The sequence below is a fragment of the Scomber japonicus genome, chromosome 9, assembly GCF_027409825.1.
Source record: "Scomber japonicus isolate fScoJap1 chromosome 9, fScoJap1.pri, whole genome shotgun sequence".
NCBI lineage: Eukaryota > Metazoa > Chordata > Actinopteri > Scombriformes > Scombridae > Scomber > Scomber japonicus.
This window is the reverse complement of record NC_070586.1, coordinates 22,787,449-22,810,992: the sequence shown is the minus strand read 5'-3', so window position 1 is coordinate 22,810,992 and position 23,544 is coordinate 22,787,449. Positions and strand designations below refer to the sequence as shown.

Here is a 23,544-nt window from a genome sequence, read left to right as displayed (position 1 = left end):
ACTGAAGTAGGAGGTTGAGTGTGAAAGTTGTCATATGACTTTGTGAATGAACTAAAGCTCAAATTTGACATTGGTCAGGAAGAACATTCTCTATCAAGCATGATTGTGGTCCTCATTTTTTGTAAACATAATCCTGAGAGTTACAAATACTGTTATTTTGTGTATTAATAATGTTCTAACCCTGTTAACACTGTAACATCAAATTTAGTGTTATGACGATAGAACTAAGATTTAAAGATAGTGTATTCGCAACTATAACCACAAGAAGTACTGCATTCCACTGAAATGTAGTTATACTGTAGTAGTCACCACCTATGTATGGATGAAGGTTACTAAACTTCACTGTCTTACTTTTTATTCATGGTAATTTCTGTTGTCTTTTTAGAACGCCACCTGCATCTTAAAAAATAATAATTTTATTATTTGGCCTTTAGTATAACATTACCTACCAGCATTTCAGTGCTCCACTGTGCCCCAGTCTTCCCTCCCTGTGTAACATGTCATCTGATGTGTTGCACTTATCAATGGAAATTACTTGCCAGAGCAGTTCAGGATGCTTACTGTGACTATGTTGGCTGGATGTTATAAGACAAATAGTCTGTTATGAGTCTAACACATATCTGTTCATGAAAAAGACAGCTGGATATAAAATACAGTCATATTTGTATGTAACATTGACATTAGTATGTGTCATACGGGATCAACTGCAGGTATAATTAAAGGAGCAAGCACTTATATTCTTGATAAAAGATCTAGAGCATCCAGTTGCCTCAGGTTTCGTGAAGCACTGTAAGCCTATGTGTGAAAGCATTTTAAAGGGAAATGTTGAACTAATTGTTGTAATATCTACTTGTAAATAAATATTTCTTTTTTCTCTCACTACCAAACTGTTCATCTGTGTGATCACTGCTGAGAATAGTAAGGCATTTTTTTAAATGACTACATGTGTGGGAAAGTATTAATTGTATTGTGATTTGATTACAAGACAAATAATTACATTTGAGTTACTGTTCTTGCATCATCACTACAGGGATTGAAATATAATTTTTGAAAGGTACAAACCACATCCCATCCCAGAATCAAACTGAGCATCTTGAGTGACCTTGAGTCACTCAAGATGACACTTTTTAATCTAAGACTGACACTTTTTGGGTTTATAGAGTTAAATAAAAATTATACATTATGAACTTATTTACTATTAAAGAGAGATCACATTCTAATCATAATGATAATAATGATTTTAACTTTATAGCAACTTCCATGCATAGATGCAGCCCAAAGATAAAATAAGATAAGATATTCCTTTATTAATCCCACAATAGGGAAGTTTACATTATTGCAGCATCAAAGTGGACAGTAAAAATAGAAGAGTATAATCAATAAAAAGGAATAAAGAACCATTAATAATAAGTACAAAAGCAATACAAATCAATAGTAGTAAAAAATATAAAGTAATGATAACATTATGTACAAGAGTAATATGGGTATTGACTGATAATATACCTATGTTTGATATTTTCATCGTATTGTATTGTATATTGTATTATAGGTATATATGTATATGTATATGTATATGTATGTGTGTATATATATATATATATATATATATACGTGTGTGTGTCTGTGTGTTTGGGGGGGGGGTGCTTCATGCTTGAATATTCTGATTCATGAAAACAGAAAAGTTTAACACAAAGTAAACAAAACATGGCCTTTGCTCTGCTCTGTTATGTAATATTTTGGGCTTTCAGGCTTTCCGTACAGAGGTGGGGTAGTCACGTGACTGAAGGTTGTGTGCTCAGAGTTCCTGAAATAAACAAAACAAATGACAGCTGACCAGCGGATGAGGCCGCTGCTGCATGTCAGTCGGCTGGACGTGTTGCAATTATGTTAATGATTTGAGCAACAACACTATGAAGTTATAAGACGCTGATGAATACATTACTGAGGAGGAAGACGAGCTAATAGCTACGCGTTAGCCTAGCTTAGCCTTGGAAGAGCGCCGCCAGCTTGTAAGCTAATTAAGTTTAATCAGCGTCGGTCTTAAAATGTATCCTCTTGATATTATGTCTACATTATTAAGTAGACTTGTTGTCCGTTGCTTTGATATTTTCCCCAGAGGCCATATAAGAGGAGATTTCCTTATAACCAGTGACAGTGTTTATCTAGACAACACAGACAGCCTCTAGCTTCTTATCACTAGCTGCTGCTCAAGAGCTGTTGTTTGTTTATGTGTTTGTATCATAAGTATATACTTATGAGGACTGTTCGTTTCCAATCGATCAGCTTCACCGATGTGAACTCAGAGGTGGGAAAGTCTGAGGTAAACAGACAGTAAAGATGGAGGCTGTAAGACCTAAGAAGACCAAAACAAAAACCAGCGGAAAAACTCAGGTGATTAAACACATTTACTGTCATTTTTAAGTTAATTTACGAACACACTAAATAACAGATTTAGAGTGTCCAAGTATTTGAATATCTGTCTTAAATGTAGGCCCTCCATAACATGTTAAATTGAAAGTCTCCTTGATTCGAAATGATTGAGCTGATTTACTGGATTATTGTGCTGAGATGACATAATGTTTTTGCTACATTATTCATAATGTTTAATGTTTGTTTTTTAGTCACGCAGCCATTGTCACATGTAGAAAACTACAGCTCAGGCTGAGTTGTTAACTAAGGGGAATTAAGCTGATTGTTTTATATGTTCTCAGCTGGTCAGAAAGCAGAAGCAGGCAGCAGAAGACAAAAGAGCTACAGCTCCCTCAGTTGTCTATGATGAGGCATCCACCTCTGACTTTACCGACATCCCTCTCAGCCTGCCGTATCAAGAACCAGAAGAAGTACAGCAGGACTCTGTTCAACCCCCTGAGATCACAGGACAGCCATTGGATCTGCTCCCTGAGAAGCAGAATACCTCTTCATCACAGACTTTATCCACTTCTGCATCAACCAAGAATTTACAGTCAACTGTGACACCACAAGTCACAGAGGATTTGACAGAATCGGAAAAGCGGGATGAAACAGATGGGGTGGTGAAAGTTCAGGGGACTGAGCTGAAAGGTGTACCACAGAGCACTGAGCTAGAAGGAGATCAGCAATCATGGAATCAACCATGCGTTTCTACACAGTTTGAGATCCCAAATGTCCCCAGTGCTCCTGCACTGTACCCCTCTCTCCAGACACTGGAGGAAGGCGCCATGATACAGTTCAGTGACGAAACTGTGAAAAATTGTGGAAAGGGACCTGCTGTGTTGGCACTCGCTGAGCAGGAGTCCTCTCCTATGAGTTTGCAACCTCTGGAGTCTGTAGCTGATCTTTCCAGGAGCAAACTCTACCCAGAATTACCCAAGACGGTGCCAGAGCTTCAGGTAATCTCATACATCATGTGATCACATTAAGTGAGATTACGAATCCAGTTTTAAGTTTATTCAAATAGAAAAAAACATAGAAAGTTACTGCTTTATCATTTCACTTAGAAGTGTTTCCCACAGCTTGAGAATTATTTGTGGTGGTAAAACAGCATTCACAACTTTACTTCTAATTAAGGAGGTACAATGTCCGTCTGCACTTTTGCATGTCGCATAACTTCTTAATATGACATTAATTAATATTTGGTTACGGTCACTGTATTAAGATATTTTTAAGGTGTGTGTTTTTACCTTATTAAACAGTTACAACAAAGAAAATGTATCAATACTGAATTATAAGGTGAAAAATTATATATTTGATATTGTATATATTGCCTATACCCAGTTATTAAAGGACTTCTCATCATTGTTGCCTTACATACATACTGCACATGCTTGAATGTTTTTCCTTTGCAGCCATTCTCACAGGAGCAGCTGAGTGTCTGGGAGCCAGCTGGAGGGTTACGTTCCTGGCTAGAGGGTGTTGAAGTGTGTACAACCCAGTTCTGTGCTTTGGCCCGGCAGGAGAACCATGAACTGACTGAACTGCTGCAGAACTATTGGCGCTGTCGTAGACAGCTGACCCAGTCTCACACACAGCTACACACACAGTCCTCTGACTGTAAAAGTACACAGAATCGTCTCTGGAGCTTCAGGGATGAACAGCTAACACTTCAGGTGTGTTTTTTGGAATAATAATAAAAAATATATAGTAAAAATAACTTTGATGGTTCTCTACTGTTTATAACACTTCTTACTGTATGTCATTTCTTCACTATAGGGTGTGTGTGCAGACCAGTCTAAGGTGTGCGGGTACCACCGCTTCCAGCAGGCAGACTTTAGTGAGAGTGTGCTGGCTGAACTTAGGAGACTCTTTGAAGCTCGGAGTGAGCTGCTTCATCAAAAGGTGGCACTGCACGCGTACACTGCTCTGCTGTCACGCCTTCAGGTGGAATCATACTTGTATCGCCTATTAAAAGGTGAGAGACTGGTTGTCAGTAATTGCTTTAAAGTGGACATAACGGACTCCTAAAAACATGCCTCTCACATACAACACTGATAGCAAGGACATACCTGACATTGTGACATCTGTTTTTTCTGGTTTGTATGTTTTTGTTATCAGATTGTCCTGGCAGCCAAACACAGCCTTGTTCTCTCCAACCCCTGAAAGAGGCCATCAGTGTCCTCTTTAGCTTCACACGAAGAGTCCTTGATGATACACAGTTCCAGACAGACATCCACCACTGGCTAGAAAGATTGGTATACATACAAAAAAACATGCTACAGCCTCCCTTTTTCTATATTCCTCCATCACTCCATGGTCACAGTATTTTGTTGCTGTGATTTTACATGTGGCTCTGGTCCATTATCCAGGTGGCAGTCCTGCTGCATGTTGGAGGATCTGGAGAGCACCTGTACCTGCTGTGCCATCTGCTGTGTTGTCCTGCTGGGGTGGGCAAATGGGCTGCACCTTTCCTTCAGGTAAGTTTTTGAAAACAGTGTCTTATTTATTGTTGTCATTTCAGTAGTCGTACATACAGATGACTGGAGTTTTTATCTGCTTAGATCCAAGTTTTGGGGAACACCTTTGGAGTGCAACACTTTATGCAAGCTCTGGCAATCATAATGTCACCTGCTCGGTAAATAATGAAGCACTTTCACTTTTTCTTCACCACTGACTTTGAACTGTTTTCCTTGAGAATCCAGGCCATCCACATCTCTGATCAGTGGCTTCTCTGTTTGTCTCTGTTGTCAGACATCGTGCAGAGTTTCTGGGCCATATGAAGCCATGTGAGAGCCAGAGCTCAGCAGCTTCCGGACCTGAGTCAGGCAACTGGACCCTTGTGGATGAAGGAGGAGAAGAAGTATGTGTCGCTAGGCAATGGTGGTAGTTTGAGGGAAGAAACAACTTTGAAAATAGAGAACTATCTAAAACTTGGGTTAAGTTAATATTTATGAACATTTTAAGTGTATGTTTACATGTAATGGAAAATAAAAACTATGATAAAAAATAGTTATGACAGAAAATACCCAGCTCATATGTCTGTAAAGAAATCATGAAAAGATTGTAGATGATGTTTTATAAAACATAATTTTCTGGTATTTGATCTCATCGCCTGAGTCACATTCAAAGCTGTTGTAAAAAGGGTGCTAAATAAGCACCTCTGACCATTTAAATATCAGTTGGCCAGCCTAAAACCACGACTGCTGCTAGTACAGGAACTACTTTGTTTTGAAACCATTCAAGACACGTATTACTTTGCCAAATAACATATTATGTTAATTATTATAATTAAATCAAAACAAAAAAATGCAATTAGAATTCACTTTGCACTGTTTTCTTAAAAACTGAGAAATACAGTTTATTATGACACTTTCACTGAAATGAGTTCAGTATGTGGTCATTTAACTTGCAACTGCATTACCTTGCTGTTCTCTGCATTCAGGATGAGGACCCGGAGAGCAGCTGGGTGCTGCTGTGTGAGGAGGACCTGATCTCCCTTCTGACCCAGTTCCCCTTCCAGCAGCTCTATTCACACTTGCTAGGGATGAGCAAGCAGGGTAAGTGAGTCTGTCATGTTTTTTTAATTTGTATCACTCACTGAATGTACTGACACAGCTAACTTTCCGCTTCCAGGTGTGTATGAGCCTCAGGCCTCCAGTCAGAAGATGATGCGTGTGTTTGCTTTTGCTTCCTCGCTCATTGAAATTCTCGCTCTTGGCCTACAAACCTACAACAGGGCACGATACAGACAGCTGGTCAAACGCATAGGACAAATCATACGGTTAGTACAATAGTGATACAAGCTTTTTAATGTGCACAAATGCACAGAATTGATTACATGTCTTGTCTTGTTTCTCTCAGAATGACATTGTGTTACGTCAGTGATCACTGGGCCCAGTATGTGAGTGTGACTGGTGCTGGTGAATCCAGTTCTCATGCACACTCTCTGTCTTTGGACAAGCTGCAGCTGGAATATGATCATCTCTTCCTCAGAGCTGTCTTACATGTACTCAGAAACAAGAGGTGAGGAATTCTCCTGAAGTTTTCATTTTAGCTGAATATATTCACTTTATGAGTTTTCACATTAGTTTTATCTGGTCCGCTCTCACAGGCTGGGCATTTGGTTGTTCATGTCCGAGATGCCATATGGGACTCTGTCCAGCTCTATGCTGTGGAGGGTCCTTTATGTTATGCAGTGTGCCGGGACAGCAGGACCAGAAACACTCGGCTCTGCCAATGACACACGCTCTTGCATTCATGCTCTCAGAGGTATACACACAAAATGTTACAAGAGTCAAAAACATTATCTAGATTTGGGTTGCATCCCTGTATGTTGTTGATTCCTGTTTGTTTATGTGAGGTTGGGCTTGTAGAAACTGAATTGCCCCTCGGGGATAAATAAAGCTCAATCTGAATCTGTAAAGCTGAATGTAATAACTTGTATTTCCCCGCCTTTAGTTCAATTTAAAAACATCCACTAACTTTGTTGACATATTTTTATGACCGTCTCTGTTACAGACCAAGAGCACCAGGAGAGGTTTGAGCATTGGTTAGGTGAGGTGAACAGCTCTGACGGCATCTCCCTTCTCACCGCACTAGCACAGATGGCCACACCAACTCAGCACTCCGACCCTGCCTTCATCACAACCATAACTCTGCTGATTTACCAGGTATGACAAGGAGATGTCGAGGGAGATACTATGAGGTGTGTCCGAGCCAGTAAAATAAGACCGTTTTATATGTTTTTACTGAGCTCTTTTATGTAGTCTAGTTAAATTAAGACACTGGAGTAAAGGCAGACTGTGAAGGAGACACTAACTGTACATGTATATGAAATTGGATCGAAATAAAAAATGGGTAGCAAGAGAAAAGAGGTTCTCACAAGCATATAACTAAAAATTAATCAGGTCCCTCTGGTTCAGAAGACCTACAGTGCCTTCCTTTTTTCTTTGACATTTCTCGTTATTGTTTCCTCCAGGTGTCTTATGTGAGTATGTCAACCAGAGAAACCTACTCCAAGGTGGGGAGAGAGTTGCTGGCTACCATTGCAACAGCCCATCCTTATATTGTCTCTGTGCTCCTGGAGAGACTGAGAGAGACCATACAAACTGTTGGCATGGTGAGTTCCAAATACAAGTAGTTGACCGCAATCAGAGGAAGATATGTAAATGGAACAACTAAAAACACAATTTTTGCTTCCGTCTATGTTCATGTGTGTTAGATGGCACTCTATTTGTGTAAAGAGCTGCCTCTGAGTCTGTGGCGGCCACAGCCAGAGGAGATATGTGTGATCGGAGCGTGGTTGCTCCAGCATCCTCTGTCTGCGGTGGAGAATCGGCTGGCCTGTGTTATACTGGAGGGTCTGAACTGGGGTTATTCACTGGTAAGTCACACATGCATTCAAAATAATTATTTCTTGAGTACAGTTGTGAGTTTATTGTTAAATGTCGAAGCCTGTTTTCATCTTGTAGGATGGATCGTTGGCCCTGTCTTCATCTTTGCACAGTGAGGTGGCTCTGCTGGTGGCTGAAGCCTATCAAAAATATCTCACTGACAAACCATACAGTGGCCTCATATCAGAGGGAATCAAACAGGTAACATGTGCACCAGTTTTTCAGCTGTATCCAGTGCGGTCCATTGTGACTGTAACAAAGAATTACTTTGTTTTTTTCCATCTCTGTCCATCTCCTTCCTTCAGGTGTCTTACCTTGCCAGTGTCCTTCGTTTGGGTGTGTCTCCAGAAGCATCTTTTAGTCAATGGGCGTGGCAACTGTTGCTAAGGCTGAAGCTCCATGGTAATGCCCAGAACCCAAAAGGTTCCTGGTCAGTGCCTGCTATGGCATCCAACCCACCTCCGGAGCTCACACACGCTCCGAGCATGCACTCTGTTCTCAGGGCTGTAAAAGCAGGCATCCCTATTGGATGCTACCTGTCCATTGCTATGACAACAGTGGGACATAGGTTTGTATGCACACATACCCTTTTATTTATTATTCATGGCTGAATTACTTGTAGAATCTGAATAAAGTCAATCTCTGTGTGATTTCTTTTTCAAGCCTGGAGCACTTTTGTACTGATGGAGTTGACTTACTAAAGAGTCTTATTCAGTCTCGCCACCTGAGGGCTGCTGTGCACCTTCTGGACAACATCCTACCCCCAAGCTATCCCCTCAGCTTCTACCTGCTCAAAAACGCTCAGTAAGCAAGATACGTCCTTCACACCCAACCTGTGAAAGACCAGGAAAAGTTTCTTACACTTTACATTTGCTCATAAGTCTCTTCTCTCTTATGTCCTGCCAGGTTTGTAAGTTGTATCCAGTTATTCCTGCAGCACGATAGTGTGTGTCCTCAAGGTGTGACACAGCAGGTCACTCACCGGGTAGCACCGCTCCTCACGGGAACCACCTATGGAGACAATGTCCGACTGCTGAACAGTGTCATTCAGGTAGCTTTTATTACAATGACTTCACATGCATCACAGCCCAATACTGAAATGCAGGATTCTTTCAGTGATTTAAAAAAAAGATGAAATATATAAAGTATGTAGGAAATTCAGATAGTCACTTTGTATTTGAATATGCCGCCAAGTGTCAGTGATATCATAAGAAAAGTCATTGAAATTATATTCCAAAAATATGATGATTATACAACTAAGATTTACAAGAAATGGGGCTGATTTATACCTATTAACAGTACCAGTACCAGTTTTACACACTCACTGTTTCCAAAATGGAAATAGTGGAAATATGAAAAAGATAGGTACATTTGAAAACAAAAACATCCTGTTTAATGAACATGAGTTTTTAACTCTAACATCTTTCTCAAAACAAAGAAGACATTTTTTAACGTGTCTATGTGTGCACTTTTTTCTTCCAGAGCCATGTTTTAGAGAGCTCAAAGCCCAGTCGTGTCGGAGCTGCAGCAGTGCTGGAATTTTGGGTGGGAATTCTGACTCAGCAGAACTTGTGGTACCGGGACAAAACAGTCCTGTTCCTCATGGATCAAATCTGTTGCGCTGCATTCATGCATCACCAGGAGGAATGTGTGCAGAAACTCCTCTACCAACAGCATAAGGTATTTCCTCAGGCATGTTAGAGGTTTGCATATTTCAGGGACTTTCATGGGCCCTGTGGGTGCAGATGGTGAATTTAGCACGGTAAATAACTTTATAAACATTAATATTGCATTAGTATTACAGTAATAGCAGGAGATGGGTTGCACCTTAAATCCATTAAATCATGGTACAAACGTTAGTGCTGTGCAGGCTGCCTCTGGATCATGTGATGAAACTGATCTCATATCATTAGAAATCAGTACAGCTGAATAATAAGGAACTCACACTGTGATTTATTTATTGATTTTCCCCATTTTCATACCTCAGAACGCGTTGGGTTACCATGGAGATCGAGGTCTGCTCTCTTCTCTGGTTGGCTGGATTGCTGGAAATGCCACACCCTCCTTTATAGAGGGCCAATCACTGAGTGCAGAGGTAAGCCCCAACAGTACGTGCAAGAAATATGATCACGTCTGTGAAGTTCTCAGTCCTGACAGGATTGTTTATGTGTGTTTTCTGTAGGTTTGGTTTGCATGGCTGGTGCTGAATATGGAGGGCATGTTTGAGGAAGACTCTCAGCTTAGACGATGTGTTGAGCATGAGCTCCTGTCAGAGCCCAACAATTCCCCAGAACAAGCCTTAAAGGTATGCAGACAAACACACAAAAAGTTATACATTTATTGAGGTGAAGGATCAGGATTTTTCATTTCACAATACAGGATTGACACAGTAAATAAAATATTGCACACTCTTAGTCAATTGAGAGAAGATGTAGTGTATGTAGGTACAAAGTCAAAAGTCATAGAGTGTTGGTGGTTCATAATCTAGAGTGTTGTATGGAGACAGCTTTAATTGTTTCTCTGTGTCTGAGCCAGAAGGCGCAACAGAGGCTGAAGTTGCCAGTAGCCCCATCTCTGCAGCGGCTGCAGGTGTACCGCTGGGCATGCCAGGCCTTAGCCACGCCCCCTGACCACCCTCTCCTTCCTCTGATCTGGCAGAAGTTCTTACAGCTCTACCTCAGACAGCCTGGGCCTGAATATGGGTACAATGCACACACATCACCATCCTTTACCCAGAGAAACCACAAAATAGAGAGAATGCATGAACAGTAAAGGTTTGTATGTGTTGTCCACTAGGTTGGCTGCAGGTGGATGTATTGGCCGAAGGTTCTTCCAGGCTTCTGCTCAAGCCACTTTACTCAGAGACTTGAGACAGAGAATACAGGAGGTGTCTGACTTCCACCATGCTGCCAGCCAGGCCCTCAGAGTGCCCCCGCCAAACACATCTTCACCAGACAGCCAAGGCGACGAAAGCCCCAACAGTCCCAAGCCACCTTACCTCACCTCTCCTCAGCTACACACAGAGCTTGTCAGGTAGGTCTCTGATGTGTGACGTTTTTCTAGTAGGTAATAGTCTATATACGGATACTCACATCTCAGCTGATCGGTCGCCTACAGGTTGTTTGGTGTGTTTGCTGTGTGGTTGGATGATGAAACTCTTCAGAAGCAGGAAGTGTACCTTCCCTCTCTTACTCCAGAGTATGAGCCACACAGACTGGCACAAGTCATGCAGAGGCAGAAGGTAGGTGTTGCTTTTTTGTGTGGTTGTGTGTGTGTTTATATTGAGGAATGAAAAATACACATATCAGTTATAGCAGGCAGGTTTTTTATATCATACTGCTCATACATTTGAATCTGTGTTATTGCTTTAGGAGCTTTGGCTTGAGTTTGTGGACCAGGAGCGTCTGCGATTTGATGAAAGGGAGGTTTTGTCTCTGTGGGAGAAGGTGCAGAGTGAGCCAAACTTCCTTCAGGCCCAAAACCCCGACTTCAATGACTACACCAGCCTCAGCAATGGTACAGAGACAAAACTGCTTCTCTCCATCCAAAACATTGCCTATAAGTTCATTTCAGCAGAAACACAGCAGTAAATGTGAAGGTGGACAATTTTGAACTGTGATTTGTGACAAATATGAACACATAACTCTAGTAGCAGTTTATATACAGCATGTCAAATGTAGTTGCTGATTTTAAAAAAGTGTAGACTTTTTACTTTGTTTTTGTTGTGTCCTAAGTTTTTGGGGTTTTTGCATGCAATATTGAAAACAAACTTCAACAACTCCAGTAATGTGAGTGTTGAAGTTTTTTAACCAGTTTGATGTTATACTTTTTGTTTGCAGCGAGGGAACGTATCCTTTCCAACCTACAGAAGCATCCAGTTCCTCGATCAGCTCCAGATCTGCAGCACCAGAAAGTTCCAGTAGCTGAGATCCCCTCTGTCTGTCTCACCGACTCTAAAGCTGCTGCTGAACTGCTGCAGCAGGACCTCAGCATCCTGCAGGACCAGGCCAGGTACATGGAGGTCATACAAACACATAATTCACTGACACACACAAATGAAAGGAAAACATATGCAAAGCTACACTCTGAGTACAAAATACTTGTTCATCATTGTGTCAGGATTGCAGTGGCACGCGAAGCCCAGCAGGTGGCGATGGAGCAGGAGTTGCTGGAAGGTCTTCCTCTACTGTATAAGAACCGACCTGAGCAAGTCAGCATGGCCCTGGAGTGTAAAGGGAAGGGAGGGCAGCCATGCCAGGGACCTGCAAACATCACTGTCACAGTATGATCACTGACTCTGTATAAAAGCCACATTTTTTAAAGTATCCGTGTAAAATCCTTGCCATAATTTGTTAATGTGTTTTTTTGTATTTAACTGTGTAGTGTGAGTGTGTCCAGAGACAGGAGGCAGTCCAGACTCAGATAACGTCACTGTGCAGGGACCTCAAGAAGCTTCAAACCGATGCCATGGCTCCTCCTCCTCAAAGCCTAGCCCAGGCTGCTGTCCACACCGAGAACTTCATCACGTCAGTATAAACACATCTCACTGCTCAGAAAGAAAATAGATGATCAACGTGACAATATGTACAAGTACAAACATATGCAGAAATAATGATGTTGGCTTATGTGTGTTTATGTGCTCAGGGCTCTGGTGAATATGTACAAGGCACAGAAATCCCCAGCAGTGCAGCATGTTGGCGTGTCTGTCTTCTATCAGGTGGTGTCCTTTGTGTGTGAGGACACATTGCGACATCCGCCAACTCGCCAGTACCTCTCCTCATGTGTGGAGATACTGGGACAGGTGCGCATATACACATATTACTATAAGATTTATATCAAGCATTGTTTTAGCATCATGTAGAATACCTAAATAAAGTCAAACTGTTACATCCTTCATCCCTTGAACAATATGTAACCATGGACACAATTGTTAACCCTACTTACTCCAATCACCAGGAGCCTGACACTGCTCTCCAACAATAGAGCAAAGGATGATGGGATTTAGGGTGTTACTAAAGCATAGTGAACCAGAAATGCTACTGTGGTAGTATTTCAAACAGCTGACCTCCTGATATTAGATGCATTTTTATATTTATATGCATTTAATTAAAGAACAAAAATGGGCAAAAAATGAACTATTTCGACCTCACAAACAAAAACCTAAATTTGAAGGAGTTCCTGTTCTTTTGGCCCTGTCAGAGTCAGCACCCTGCAGAATAATGGAGCAGACCCTGGTTACACTTGGTGTCTGGTCTAGCTAAACATACTTATGAATTAGCCTGTAAATCTTGTTTTGTGTGTAGGTGTTTATCCAGGGCAATGCAGAAGAGTGTGGGCGCGTCCTGAAGGCCATCCTGGAACAGAGGCGACTTTGCCCTCTCATCTCCCCCTTCTTCACTCCCAACGCAGCACCCAATCAGCTCGTCTTCCTCTACCAAGACGTGGTGACTTCCCTTCACCTAGACAGTGCTGATGTCATTTTCATGCTACTTACCAAGGTTAGTCCAGACACAAATACAACTCATTGAATATGATATACTGTACTCCCACAGTGGTTCAGTTACAGAAGCTAATTTTGCATCTCTGCTTGTAGTTTGATTTGTGCCAGTGGCTGATTGAAGCCCATCCTGTGTTTTCTGAGAGAACCCGTTTGCTGGAGTTGGTCCATGGAGCTCTCTGTGTCTGCGGCCGAGACCCAGAACCTGAACTTCTAACACCTTTTCACCTTTTCACCAAACACTGGACCTGGCTTTTACGCCACCATTTCCCCGACCACTACAGTGACTGCCTGCGTCTGCTTATGACCAGTAAGTGTGTGTGTCTGTGTGCGCTGCCCCCTTTACTATCTGGATTAAAATATTTATTGAGACACAAAGCCACAGCTTGAATTGTCTTTACCATTTTTTATATGATAAAGAATGAGACAACATTAAACTACTTTATATCAGGCTTCTCGAGCCTCACAAAAACACTTTTAATTATAGGTGCAGTTAGCTAATAGGCCAAAATCACATTTGATTGGATACATTTTTGTATCCTCCACTGAGTTCAAGATGAGTCATCAAATGGTGAGACACAGGATTAAAAATAGGAAAATGTACTCTTTATTTCTGTGTTTTTATGCCTTTAAATTCAACCCTTAGCCAAGCAAAGCATACCATGAATTTTAAGGTTAATGAATGAGTTTTTTCTAGCCACCACTGAGCCATTTTGCTTACATTTATGATCTGGAAAATCTGAAACTCGCTTGATATGGTTATTCTGTCATATTTAATAGCATCTTTTTAATTTTTTGTCTCTGATGTTCTACTGGCATGATAATGTACTTAACAGCAAGAGCAATGTTATATAATAAAAGGTCATCCGCAAAAGCTGACACCTTGTGGTGAGTACCGTTAAATGAAATTGGATGTATTTCTGTAGACTGACGTATAGCTTGAATCAGAGGTTCTAATGAAATAATGAATAATTTAGGAGAGAGAGGGCAAATAGAACTTTAGAATCCATACCTCATATTTTAACTCTTTTCAATAACTTTAGAAGCTTTTCTGGTTACAAGATAAATTGGCCTAAGTCTGCACTGATGCCATACAGGCATTGATAATCCCTTGTGTTCCTTTAACATACCAATTAAGAAAAGCTTTACATATTAAGGTATTGAAATACATCCTAATCTTCATTCTATTGTACATTCTAATTTTACAAATCAAGAAAATTGAGGCAGATTTAATGAGATGGTCTAACTCTAATATGCCATTTTCATTCCAAGCACGTGTCTCTATTATAAAGATGGATATTTTAGCTCGTATTATTATTTTTTCCTTCAGTGATTCCTTTGCCTCCTCCACCGAAGTATTGGGAACATTTTCATTCAATCATATCAAAATTTATATGGAAGGATAAACAGCCGAGACTAGAGTAAAATGATCTACTCTGTAACGTGACAGAACTGCTGGTGGATTGTCTCTCCCCAATCTGAATCTATATGCTCTGGCATATACTTTGAGATCTTTATATGTTTGGTTTGATCCACATGCACAGACGTCCTGGCGATTTATTACTATCAAGAAAACTAAATTACAGTTTGGTCCCATAATTACCCATTTGATAGTCAGTTGACGAGTGGCAATGAAAATAATAAAAACAACCCATAAATGGCATTCAAATTTTCCAATCTTCCATAACCATTCATTATTATCTGACTCTCGCCCTTTTACCTTTCTTGAGTGGTCAGACAAAGGAATTCATGTATTCAAAGATGTCTGTGGTGATGAAGGCCTTCGTGCATTTCAAGATTTACAAAAACAATACGACTTACCTAGCCATTCTTTTTTCTTTTATCTGAGATTGAGATCTGCAATGAAAGCTTATTGAGTACCCTGGGATTAAAAACTGGATGCATTGTCTTTTCACACCATTATAGCCAAACGATATACAACTGGCGGTTTAGTTTCTTTATATAAATTTCTTCTTGAGTCCTCATATAAACCTCTTGCGCTCCAGAACAGCTGGCAAAAAGATTGAAATATCCTGATACCACATTTTTACCAACATAAAACTGGCTTCTAAAAACCCTCATCATCAGCTCATCCACTTTAATTTGTTACATCAAATTTATTCAACACCAAAAAAAATAACATGCAATGAATAAAAATACCTTTCCATTTTGTAGCTTCTGTTCACCAAATTAGTACCTCTTTATCTAACATTCAGACGTTTCTCAACATCACCAGGCTCCTCAAACCAATTACTGAGCCCAGAGTGTTGGAAGGTGACTCTACGAGTGCTCGGCTGTTTACCTCCAACCCGCAGCAGCAGGAGCAAAAGTGAACAAATACTCAGCACCAGTGATGTCTCCAGCCGTAAAGCCGGACCTCCAGCCTCTCCATACAGATCTCCAATCAGCCTCTCTCCTCAGCAGGTTACTAATGCTGGTATCTTTATTGATAATAGACTCAAACTTCGTAATCTGATAATAACTAACATTTCATGTGTTATATTTACTGCTAACAGGTGGATGAGACAGTCGACTGGCTGAGTGACTACTTCCTGCGGAATCGTCTCAGTAAGGCAGATCTCCGCAGCTTTGGCCTCTACTCTGCTTGGACTCCTTACATCACTGAGGTTTTCTCCTTCTGGGAGCATTTGGTTGGTTGCCTGATCAATGTGTCACTCAGCAGCTGTGCCCGAGAGTCAGTGGGCAGCAGTAAAACAATGAAAGGTAAATATCAAATGCAAGATTATATATAGGGTATTTAGACCAATGATCAATTGTAGAATTCGCCGTTGGTTGTTTTGTGCTCATGCTTTGTTGTTATCTGTTCTCATAAAAATGTGAAATGTTTCTCACAGCTCTTCAGGACTTACACACTAAGATTGTGAAGTTGTTCAAGCCTTGGATCTTTCCCCTGGACACTGATGATGGCGGGCAAGTATCACACACACAGCTCTCAAGCAGCTGTTGGTTTTAGATACAGAACTATGGAGCTAAACTGTTACTAAGACAGATGTGAGAAAAGACTCAAGAGAGAACAGCAGATCAAAAATATTCATATTCCACAAGATAGATTTTTTTTCAGATATAATCTCTGCTCCCCTTTGCAGGTGGATAGCAGATGTTTGTGGTGTTGTAGTTGTTGTATTTTTAAACTGAACCAACATTGGGGGGTTTTCTGAATATTCAACACACACTATACATTACACCAAAAGAAAAACACAAACAAGACACTGCTCAGAAAGAAAAAGACAACAGTTTTTTAACTTTTTTAACTCTTTGTAAATCAACTTCATGTAGCCAGAGGTTTGTACTGTATCTCTTCTGGTCCATAGATGGTGAGATAGTTTTGTGCCTCCTAGTGTAAAGAAAAGGGAAAAAGTAAAAAAACAAACAAAGAGATTGTCAATATTAGCGTATTTGTGTTTCAGCAACGTCAAATGTTACCCGTGGCTGGAGACCGATGCGACTGCAGCAGGATCTCTGGTTAGCCTGTATGCTCAAGTCACTGACACACTGCACCACAAATTCAGAGGTGGGTTCCCAGCAGTCCGGTGTGCATACAGAAGTGAGTGTTAATGTGCCGCTATTCTATGTTGTCTGTGCTGTTATATATAACTATGTGTGTATGTTACAGATCGCCTGATCCCAGGTCAGAGATGTGCTCTGTGGTTGTGTATGATGCAGTACTGTGAGAGCTGCACCTCTCCCCGCACACCTGAATACCTGCTCTACCTCTACCACACACACCTCCGCAGTCTGCCATGGAGACACCTGTACCCTGACACTCAGCTCATGGAGCAGCTCTTCAATGTGAGACTCTACCCTCTGTTTCCTGACCCCTCACCTCCAGCACTGCACACTGATCTGTACAGGGACACAGGGGAGCTTGTTAATTTGAGACCTTAGTCCTTGGCCCCCAGTTTCTATTATTAGTCTTTGGACAAGACACTTAACCCCAAATTGCTCCCGTTGCCAACGGTGTGTGATTGTGTATGAATGGTTAGTTTCCCTCTGATGAGCAGGTTGGCACCCTGCGTGGTAGCCCCTGCCATCAGTGTATGAATGTGTGTGAATGGCTGAATGAGAAATAGTGCTTTGAGTGGTCATAATGACTAGAAAAGCGCTATATAAGTACAGTCCATTTACCATTTACCATTTTGTTGATTAAAAATAATGAACATCATGAAAATGAAAATGAAAATTCTAAATATCCAAGTATTTTCAGAAGACCTCTATCATTCCCTGTTATTTCTATGTGGCCAGTTAAAACAAAATACTTGTCAGTCCAATTAATATTTAGAATATTCAGATTTCTTTCAAATTAACAATCAGTTGAGCCATAGATGTGCAGCTTGCAGTTAATCGGAATCAAACTTATAAAATCTGATGTAATTTGTTAGATTTATTTTCTCACCTTTTTATGTCTACAGGTGGAGAGAGGAAGTCCCAAGAGCTGCTTCCTGTTTATGGGAGAGGTGTTATGTGAAGTAAACTGGGTCAGCGTCCTAAGTGACCACTTACAGACACCTCCCACATCTACAGTATATCCAGCTCTACCTGACATGGCTATTCAGAAGGAATCACATACCATGTTGGTCTATCTGCTATACATGCTTGTTTTTCTGGCAAAAGAAGAGCAGCTCCTGAGTCAACAGGTGAGTTCAACCTGTTCTTTATTAATTAATTAATTTTCTTTTTCTTTTCTTTTGTTTTTTTTGTCTTCTTTTACAAAAGGCTCGTTTTAGATCTCTTGTTATTCATTAATTTCTTCTTCCTCAACATCCAGGACTCCCCTCTGCTTAGTCTTTTGGTCCAGTCCACCTCTCTGCCCTGGCACCAGCTGGACCTGTCTTCATACCAGGGCATTCTGGGATATGTTGGCACTCACTACCCTCCGTCCTTGCTGCTTAGTGCAGATTCTGCGCCCCAGCTGCTGCTGAAATCACTGCGTAGTGCTGCTGGGCTCCACCCCCGCCCTAATGACACTCCCCACAGGGTGAGACAGGACAGATTTATTAAAGCATCATAAACCTATATATAAGTCCATATATAAAATAGAACCATCCTACTCATGATACAGTGTTGTGAGGTGAGCTTACTTACACATACATGCAGTGAGTCAGACATTTTTAATAAATTAGCCACTAAATTCATTCATAACTCTATAAATAAATGAATGAAAGCTGCTCACAGGTAAGATGAGACATTTCACCAGCAGCTTCTAAAAATAGTCTTTGCTCTCAAAGATAGATGCTACAAATAATAGCAAAGTATTCACAGAGAAAAGCATTGGAGACATTAAGTTAATTTAGTTCATGTATTCCTTTTAATAAAGTTGATTTACTATTCTTCCAGATTAATGTATGATAACTTTATATTCACTACTACTACAGGTAAACTGCATAACCTCACAGTAGCTGAGCATCCATATAATGTCCTTAATCTAGGAGCGCACTAGATTTGTGTGTCTTGAAACGACGTCCGTATATATATCGTGTTGTAAATAACAAAGTTAGGTATTTATCGGTTTATCAATGTGTTTTCTTTATTCCAGACAAACTAAAACTCTCTGATCACTGTCATTTTCTGTCTGTCAGGAGGAGACGCTGAAGGCGGCAGTGTACGTGTGCTGGTGTGTGCAGTCTTTGGTGACTCTGGAGCAAGGAGGTAGCATCAACCTCAACACCCTGGAAGCCCAGCTGGAGACACTGCTGGAGAGCATCGTCACATTCAACCCACCAGGTGAGCTGAGCCTCACCATCTTTAACATGATTATAAGCAATCAGTATTCAACTCTTCTCTTCCCTCACTTCTACATCTCTACATCCTCCTCCTTTTTTCCCTCTACAGAGACAGGTTTGGAGCAAAGGCACATGGCGTTCTGCAGTCTGTTCAGCGATGCACTGGCTTTGCTCAATGGAGTTGGCGTCTCAACGGGCGAGGCCCTTGCCGCTCATGTTATTAAATGGCTGGACAGGAAGGGGAGGGGCTTTCCTATCCTGCCTCTTCTCACAGCCTGTTCCCGCTGTCTTGCGTCAGTGCGTCACATGACACGCATCATGGAGGCATGCATCACAGCCTACTTCAATCATGGTAATGATTGGTAATCATTTTTTTTTAACTGAGGATTACAATGACCTGTTTTATAAATTGGCTCACATGTCAACAAGTAGATTTAGTCTCTCCTTTGTATAGAAAGTTGTGATATCAGAGGTTACATTGATTTTATTTCTGCTTCCCCTATGTCAGCTGAGGAGGAGTCAGTAGGTTGGGGTCCTGTGTTGGCATCACTGCAGGTGCCGGAGCTCACCGCAGATGACTTCCTCTCTGAGAGCCAATCGGGAGGAAGCTTCCTGACGCTTTATGCCTTCATCCTTCAGCGCCTTAACACTGAATACACAGCAGCCAATGAGAGAAGGACGCTGGCTCTCATTAACACATGGACCAATCAAGTCTTCCCCAGGTATGAACCCTTCATTCTCTCAATTATTTGTCTCTTTGAAAAAGATCCAACTGCAGACCTCCCTCCTGAGGCCCCTACTTCTGTGAGCCAGTGAGGTTTGAGCATGAGTAATAGGTGTTCTCTTGTATGAAAAATGTAAACTTTCACTAATTTTGCTTTAGCAGTCCACCCGAATCTGTTACTGAATCTTGAGTCATATTAAATCTACAAGACCTAATTTAAAAGTTTGGTCCAGCTTTTGTAAGGCAATTACAATACTGCACTGCCAGTTGCTACTGATTTCTTTGCTGTGCTTAAAGCTTGTGGGTGACACTGAAGCAGCAAAATCCCCAATGACTTGAACAAATTATTATATTTTATGGTGTGACATCTGTGTGGTTATGGTTTGGTTAGATTTAGGCACAAAAACACTTGGTTATGGCTAGGGAAAGATCATGTATTGGATTAAAATGAGCACTTGAAACTTGGTTTATACTTTCTCACAGTTACGCAACCTTTGACGTCATGGCAACAGTAAACATCAGGATAATGTTATTACAGGTTTTTTTTTTTTAAATGTCTAAACTTGTGGTTAGAAACAGGAGGTGAACAGTGGTTTACTTTTTGCCAGCGCAATAACATCTGAATGAGAGGGGCTTTAGAAGAAAGGTCTGATATGCTACAGTTGGATCCCCTTGGCCTTTTTTGGCTTTTTCATTTTGATTTTGCCTGTGACTTTAAGGTGTATTTTTCACTACACCTGCTACAATGTGTTTTTATGTTTTCAGTGGTCCTGGTGATGAAGCAAAGCTGTTTCTTTGGTGGCACAAGGCAATGAATCTGTCAGCGGAGCAGCTACAGCCACAGGCGGGCCTCAGTGAAGTGTCTGGGGTCGTCATGGGTCTGTTGAGGTTGCAAACAAGACTGTCTCAGCTGGGAGAAGAAAGACTCAACTCTGGATTACTAGGTGCTATAGGTCTTGGAAAGAGGTCCCCTGTTTCTAATAGGTAAGCTCATGTGCATTCTGTTACTGTTTAATAAACCAGCTGATAATGATAAACCAGCTGTTAATGTGTGTCTGTTGTGCATTTAGGTTTAGGGTGGTGGTACGCAGTCTGGCTGCATTCCTTTCAATCCAGGTACCATCTGAAACTGAACTCCGACTTCAACCCACCAGTGACTTACAGCTCTCTGCAAAAGCACAGCAAGTATGTAGCTGAAACTGCAAATAGTGTTTTCATTTTGTAGTCTGCAATTATCTCCTAAAATAACTTTGTCCTTTTTCTTCTTGTGGATGCAGACATTGGGGATGTTGGAGGCCATGCCCAGCAATAAGCAGTACGCTGACTTAGAAGACTCTGTGAATAAAGCCGTTCAGTTCATCCGCTACCCAGGACACTGTCTCAAAGATGGACCCCGACTACTCGCCCTGCTAGCTAATCTCCTGTACCCTGACCTCAGATACCTGCACATCATCCGTTAACCTTGACTTGACGTGACACGCCAATGCTGGAGATTTACAGGACGTTATTCTTCTTTGGCAAATACAGTGACAGTAAAACTCTCTTTTGCACAGAGAAATTCTTGTTTGAGCACAAAGTTTCCAAGTAGTACTGAACTAACTTTGCTAATATATCAGTGAGAGCTTTGTGTGAGTGAAAATGACTGTTCATCAGATCTCGCTGTGCAATTGTGAAAAATACTTTTCTGACTTATGATGAAGGATACAACCAGTCAGAAGTAATGAGAAATGTAATTTGCTAAACTTTTCTTGCACTTTGTTTTCTTCACTTATGTCTATGCCTTGTTGCTTTTTATATAACCTGCCTGTCAGTTTTCAATCACATCTATTTTAATCTTGATTTGAGAGGATCTTGCACATATTTATTGAAGCAGAATTCATGAATCAGAGTTCAAAACTGTGGTTTAGATGTGACTTTCACACCTGTATGTGGAATCCGACAAAGAAGAAGTTGAAGGGTCCACAGATTATTTGGAGGAAGTTGAAAGACAGATGTAATAGGCCTATATGTTAGTAGTACCTTCTTAAAATGGTGTGGAGGACACATCACAAAAGCTGGTTGACAGTCTGGTATTTCTGGTTTGCTGTTTTAAAACTTGATACTAAAGTCTAGCTAAGAACCACATGTTGAGGAAATTTCTGGATCCTAGGTACTAAGCACACATTCAGATAAATGAAATAATCATGTTTAGTTGCAGAACATTTGCCAGTATTATGTTCATGTCCAGCCAAAAGTGCTTTTATTGTTTTTGCCAAAGATGTTATTTTTTGTCTGCTCGGCTACTTAAATCTTCTCGACAATGTATTGTGGTCGTTTCATCTGTTTTGGTGACGAAATCTGCCATCTGAAAAAAGCACACGCATTAGAAAACACCACACAGTGCACCACACCACTTGGCTTCCTTATAAAGTAGTGTGTACAAAGTAATACAAATAGCTAATGCTGTTAGTATTACTTAAGGGGCAGGGACACTAGTTACAGGGTGTGATCTGATTTATATATACAATGGGGTTATGTAATGGTCATTTGAGGACAAAGGCTTATTTTTCAACTGTCACACGTCCAGCATTACTGCACATCCAAAACAAATTTTCACATTTTAATCATCTTTGCCAGTTCGCCACTTCTGTTGCTCTGTGCCATCTCAATAACAGTCGTACTGCACTTATAAAGCCTGAAGCTCGCCTTATTGCCTGTGATGTGTGGTGACTATTAATGTCAAAAGCATTTCTTTTTTATGAGTCAGTAATCAGGAATGGGTCTGAAGGAGGGTAGCTATAGAGGCAGGTTGCACAATGAAGACGACTCTTAAATAAAGGGAAATAAATGTCTCACAGCTGGTATTTATCAACCAATTCAATGATCTGGGAAGATATGTAGTACAGTGATCCTCTGAGAGCAGGAAGACAAATCTAAACTCCCCGAACAGATCACGTGGAAAGACACTCATAAATTGAGCTTCAACGGATCAGTGAAGGAGTCGGAGAAATCCAGACACTATACATAGAGCAGCCTCTGCAGCTTAACAGCAATGTGCATTCTCTGTGCATAACACTGCCGATGGTCAAACTGACGTTAAAGCTCCTTTGTCTAAGAAGCTTGTTATGACAAGCATGCACTGTATTTAAGTGATTTGATTGGCATCCACATCCTGCTATTCTCTGCATCTGAAGGTAGATGTCTCCAGCTGAAAGAAGCTCTTACAAAGGAGCTAGTCTATAAATTGGGACGTGTGCTTTGATGTGTGTATGCTTACACATACATCCAGAATCCTCATTTGACACCACTGCATGTCTGGGAGAAAACCTATCTTCAGGCAACAGTGGTCTCTATGGTTACAGGAAGGGTAGAAAGTGAGCGAGGAGGTGGAGAGGACTGGGTGTTCTGAGGCTGTGAGAGGGAGAAGGAGGAGGGGAGGTGGGAGATGCTTACCGACACTCATTGCTGCCTCCTCTTCATACTCATAAATGGCCTCTGGTGTATTCTTTGAACAAATTGTCAGCCGTCTCTCTCCATCTAATCGGCCTGCTGTCCTCATGTCTTTCAGCTCAGGTGGCAGAGCATGCTGAAGCAGCCGATATTTATGTGACAAACATTTCCCTCTTGTTTAACTCATCCCATGTTCTCAGCCGCATGTGCACAGAGGACCTATTGCTGAGTCTGGAGAGTTCCTGGCAGACATATCACTGTCTGGCAGTTTCTCGTGTCACCATGGAAACCCAGCATCAGGTCAGGGATTGTTGTTCCTAGACTGTTTCAGTGTACACACAGCATGAA

The 23,544-nt window shown here is 41.1% G+C and overlaps 1 protein-coding gene across 1 annotated transcript; it reads left to right on the top strand.

Moving 5' to 3' along the window:
• Positions 1-1,803: 1,803 nt before the first annotated feature.
• epg5 (ectopic P-granules autophagy protein 5 homolog (C. elegans)) lies at positions 1,804-22,069 on the top strand. The gene is made up of 45 exons (XM_053325153.1): positions 1,804-2,391; positions 2,712-3,368; positions 3,825-4,085; positions 4,189-4,387; positions 4,531-4,667; positions 4,782-4,889; positions 4,974-5,047; positions 5,164-5,272; positions 5,855-5,969; positions 6,046-6,193; positions 6,274-6,435; positions 6,524-6,681; positions 6,931-7,082; positions 7,391-7,531; positions 7,634-7,795; positions 7,884-8,006; positions 8,111-8,373; positions 8,469-8,609; positions 8,712-8,856; positions 9,288-9,485; positions 9,793-9,900; positions 9,988-10,110; positions 10,341-10,507; positions 10,602-10,838; positions 10,923-11,046; positions 11,177-11,321; positions 11,645-11,816; positions 11,925-12,087; positions 12,189-12,331; positions 12,450-12,606; positions 13,109-13,303; positions 13,399-13,612; positions 15,539-15,726; positions 15,819-16,026; positions 16,158-16,233; positions 16,731-16,834; positions 16,937-17,112; positions 17,733-17,957; positions 18,089-18,298; positions 18,900-19,044; positions 19,153-19,395; positions 19,552-19,765; positions 20,533-20,751; positions 20,838-20,952; positions 21,045-22,069. Exons 1-45 carry the CDS (start codon positions 2,338-2,340, stop codon positions 21,225-21,227), a joined length of 7,761 nt encoding a protein of 2,586 aa, XP_053181128.1. The 5' UTR covers positions 1,804-2,337; the 3' UTR covers positions 21,228-22,069.
• Positions 22,070-23,544: the final 1,475 nt, after the last annotated feature.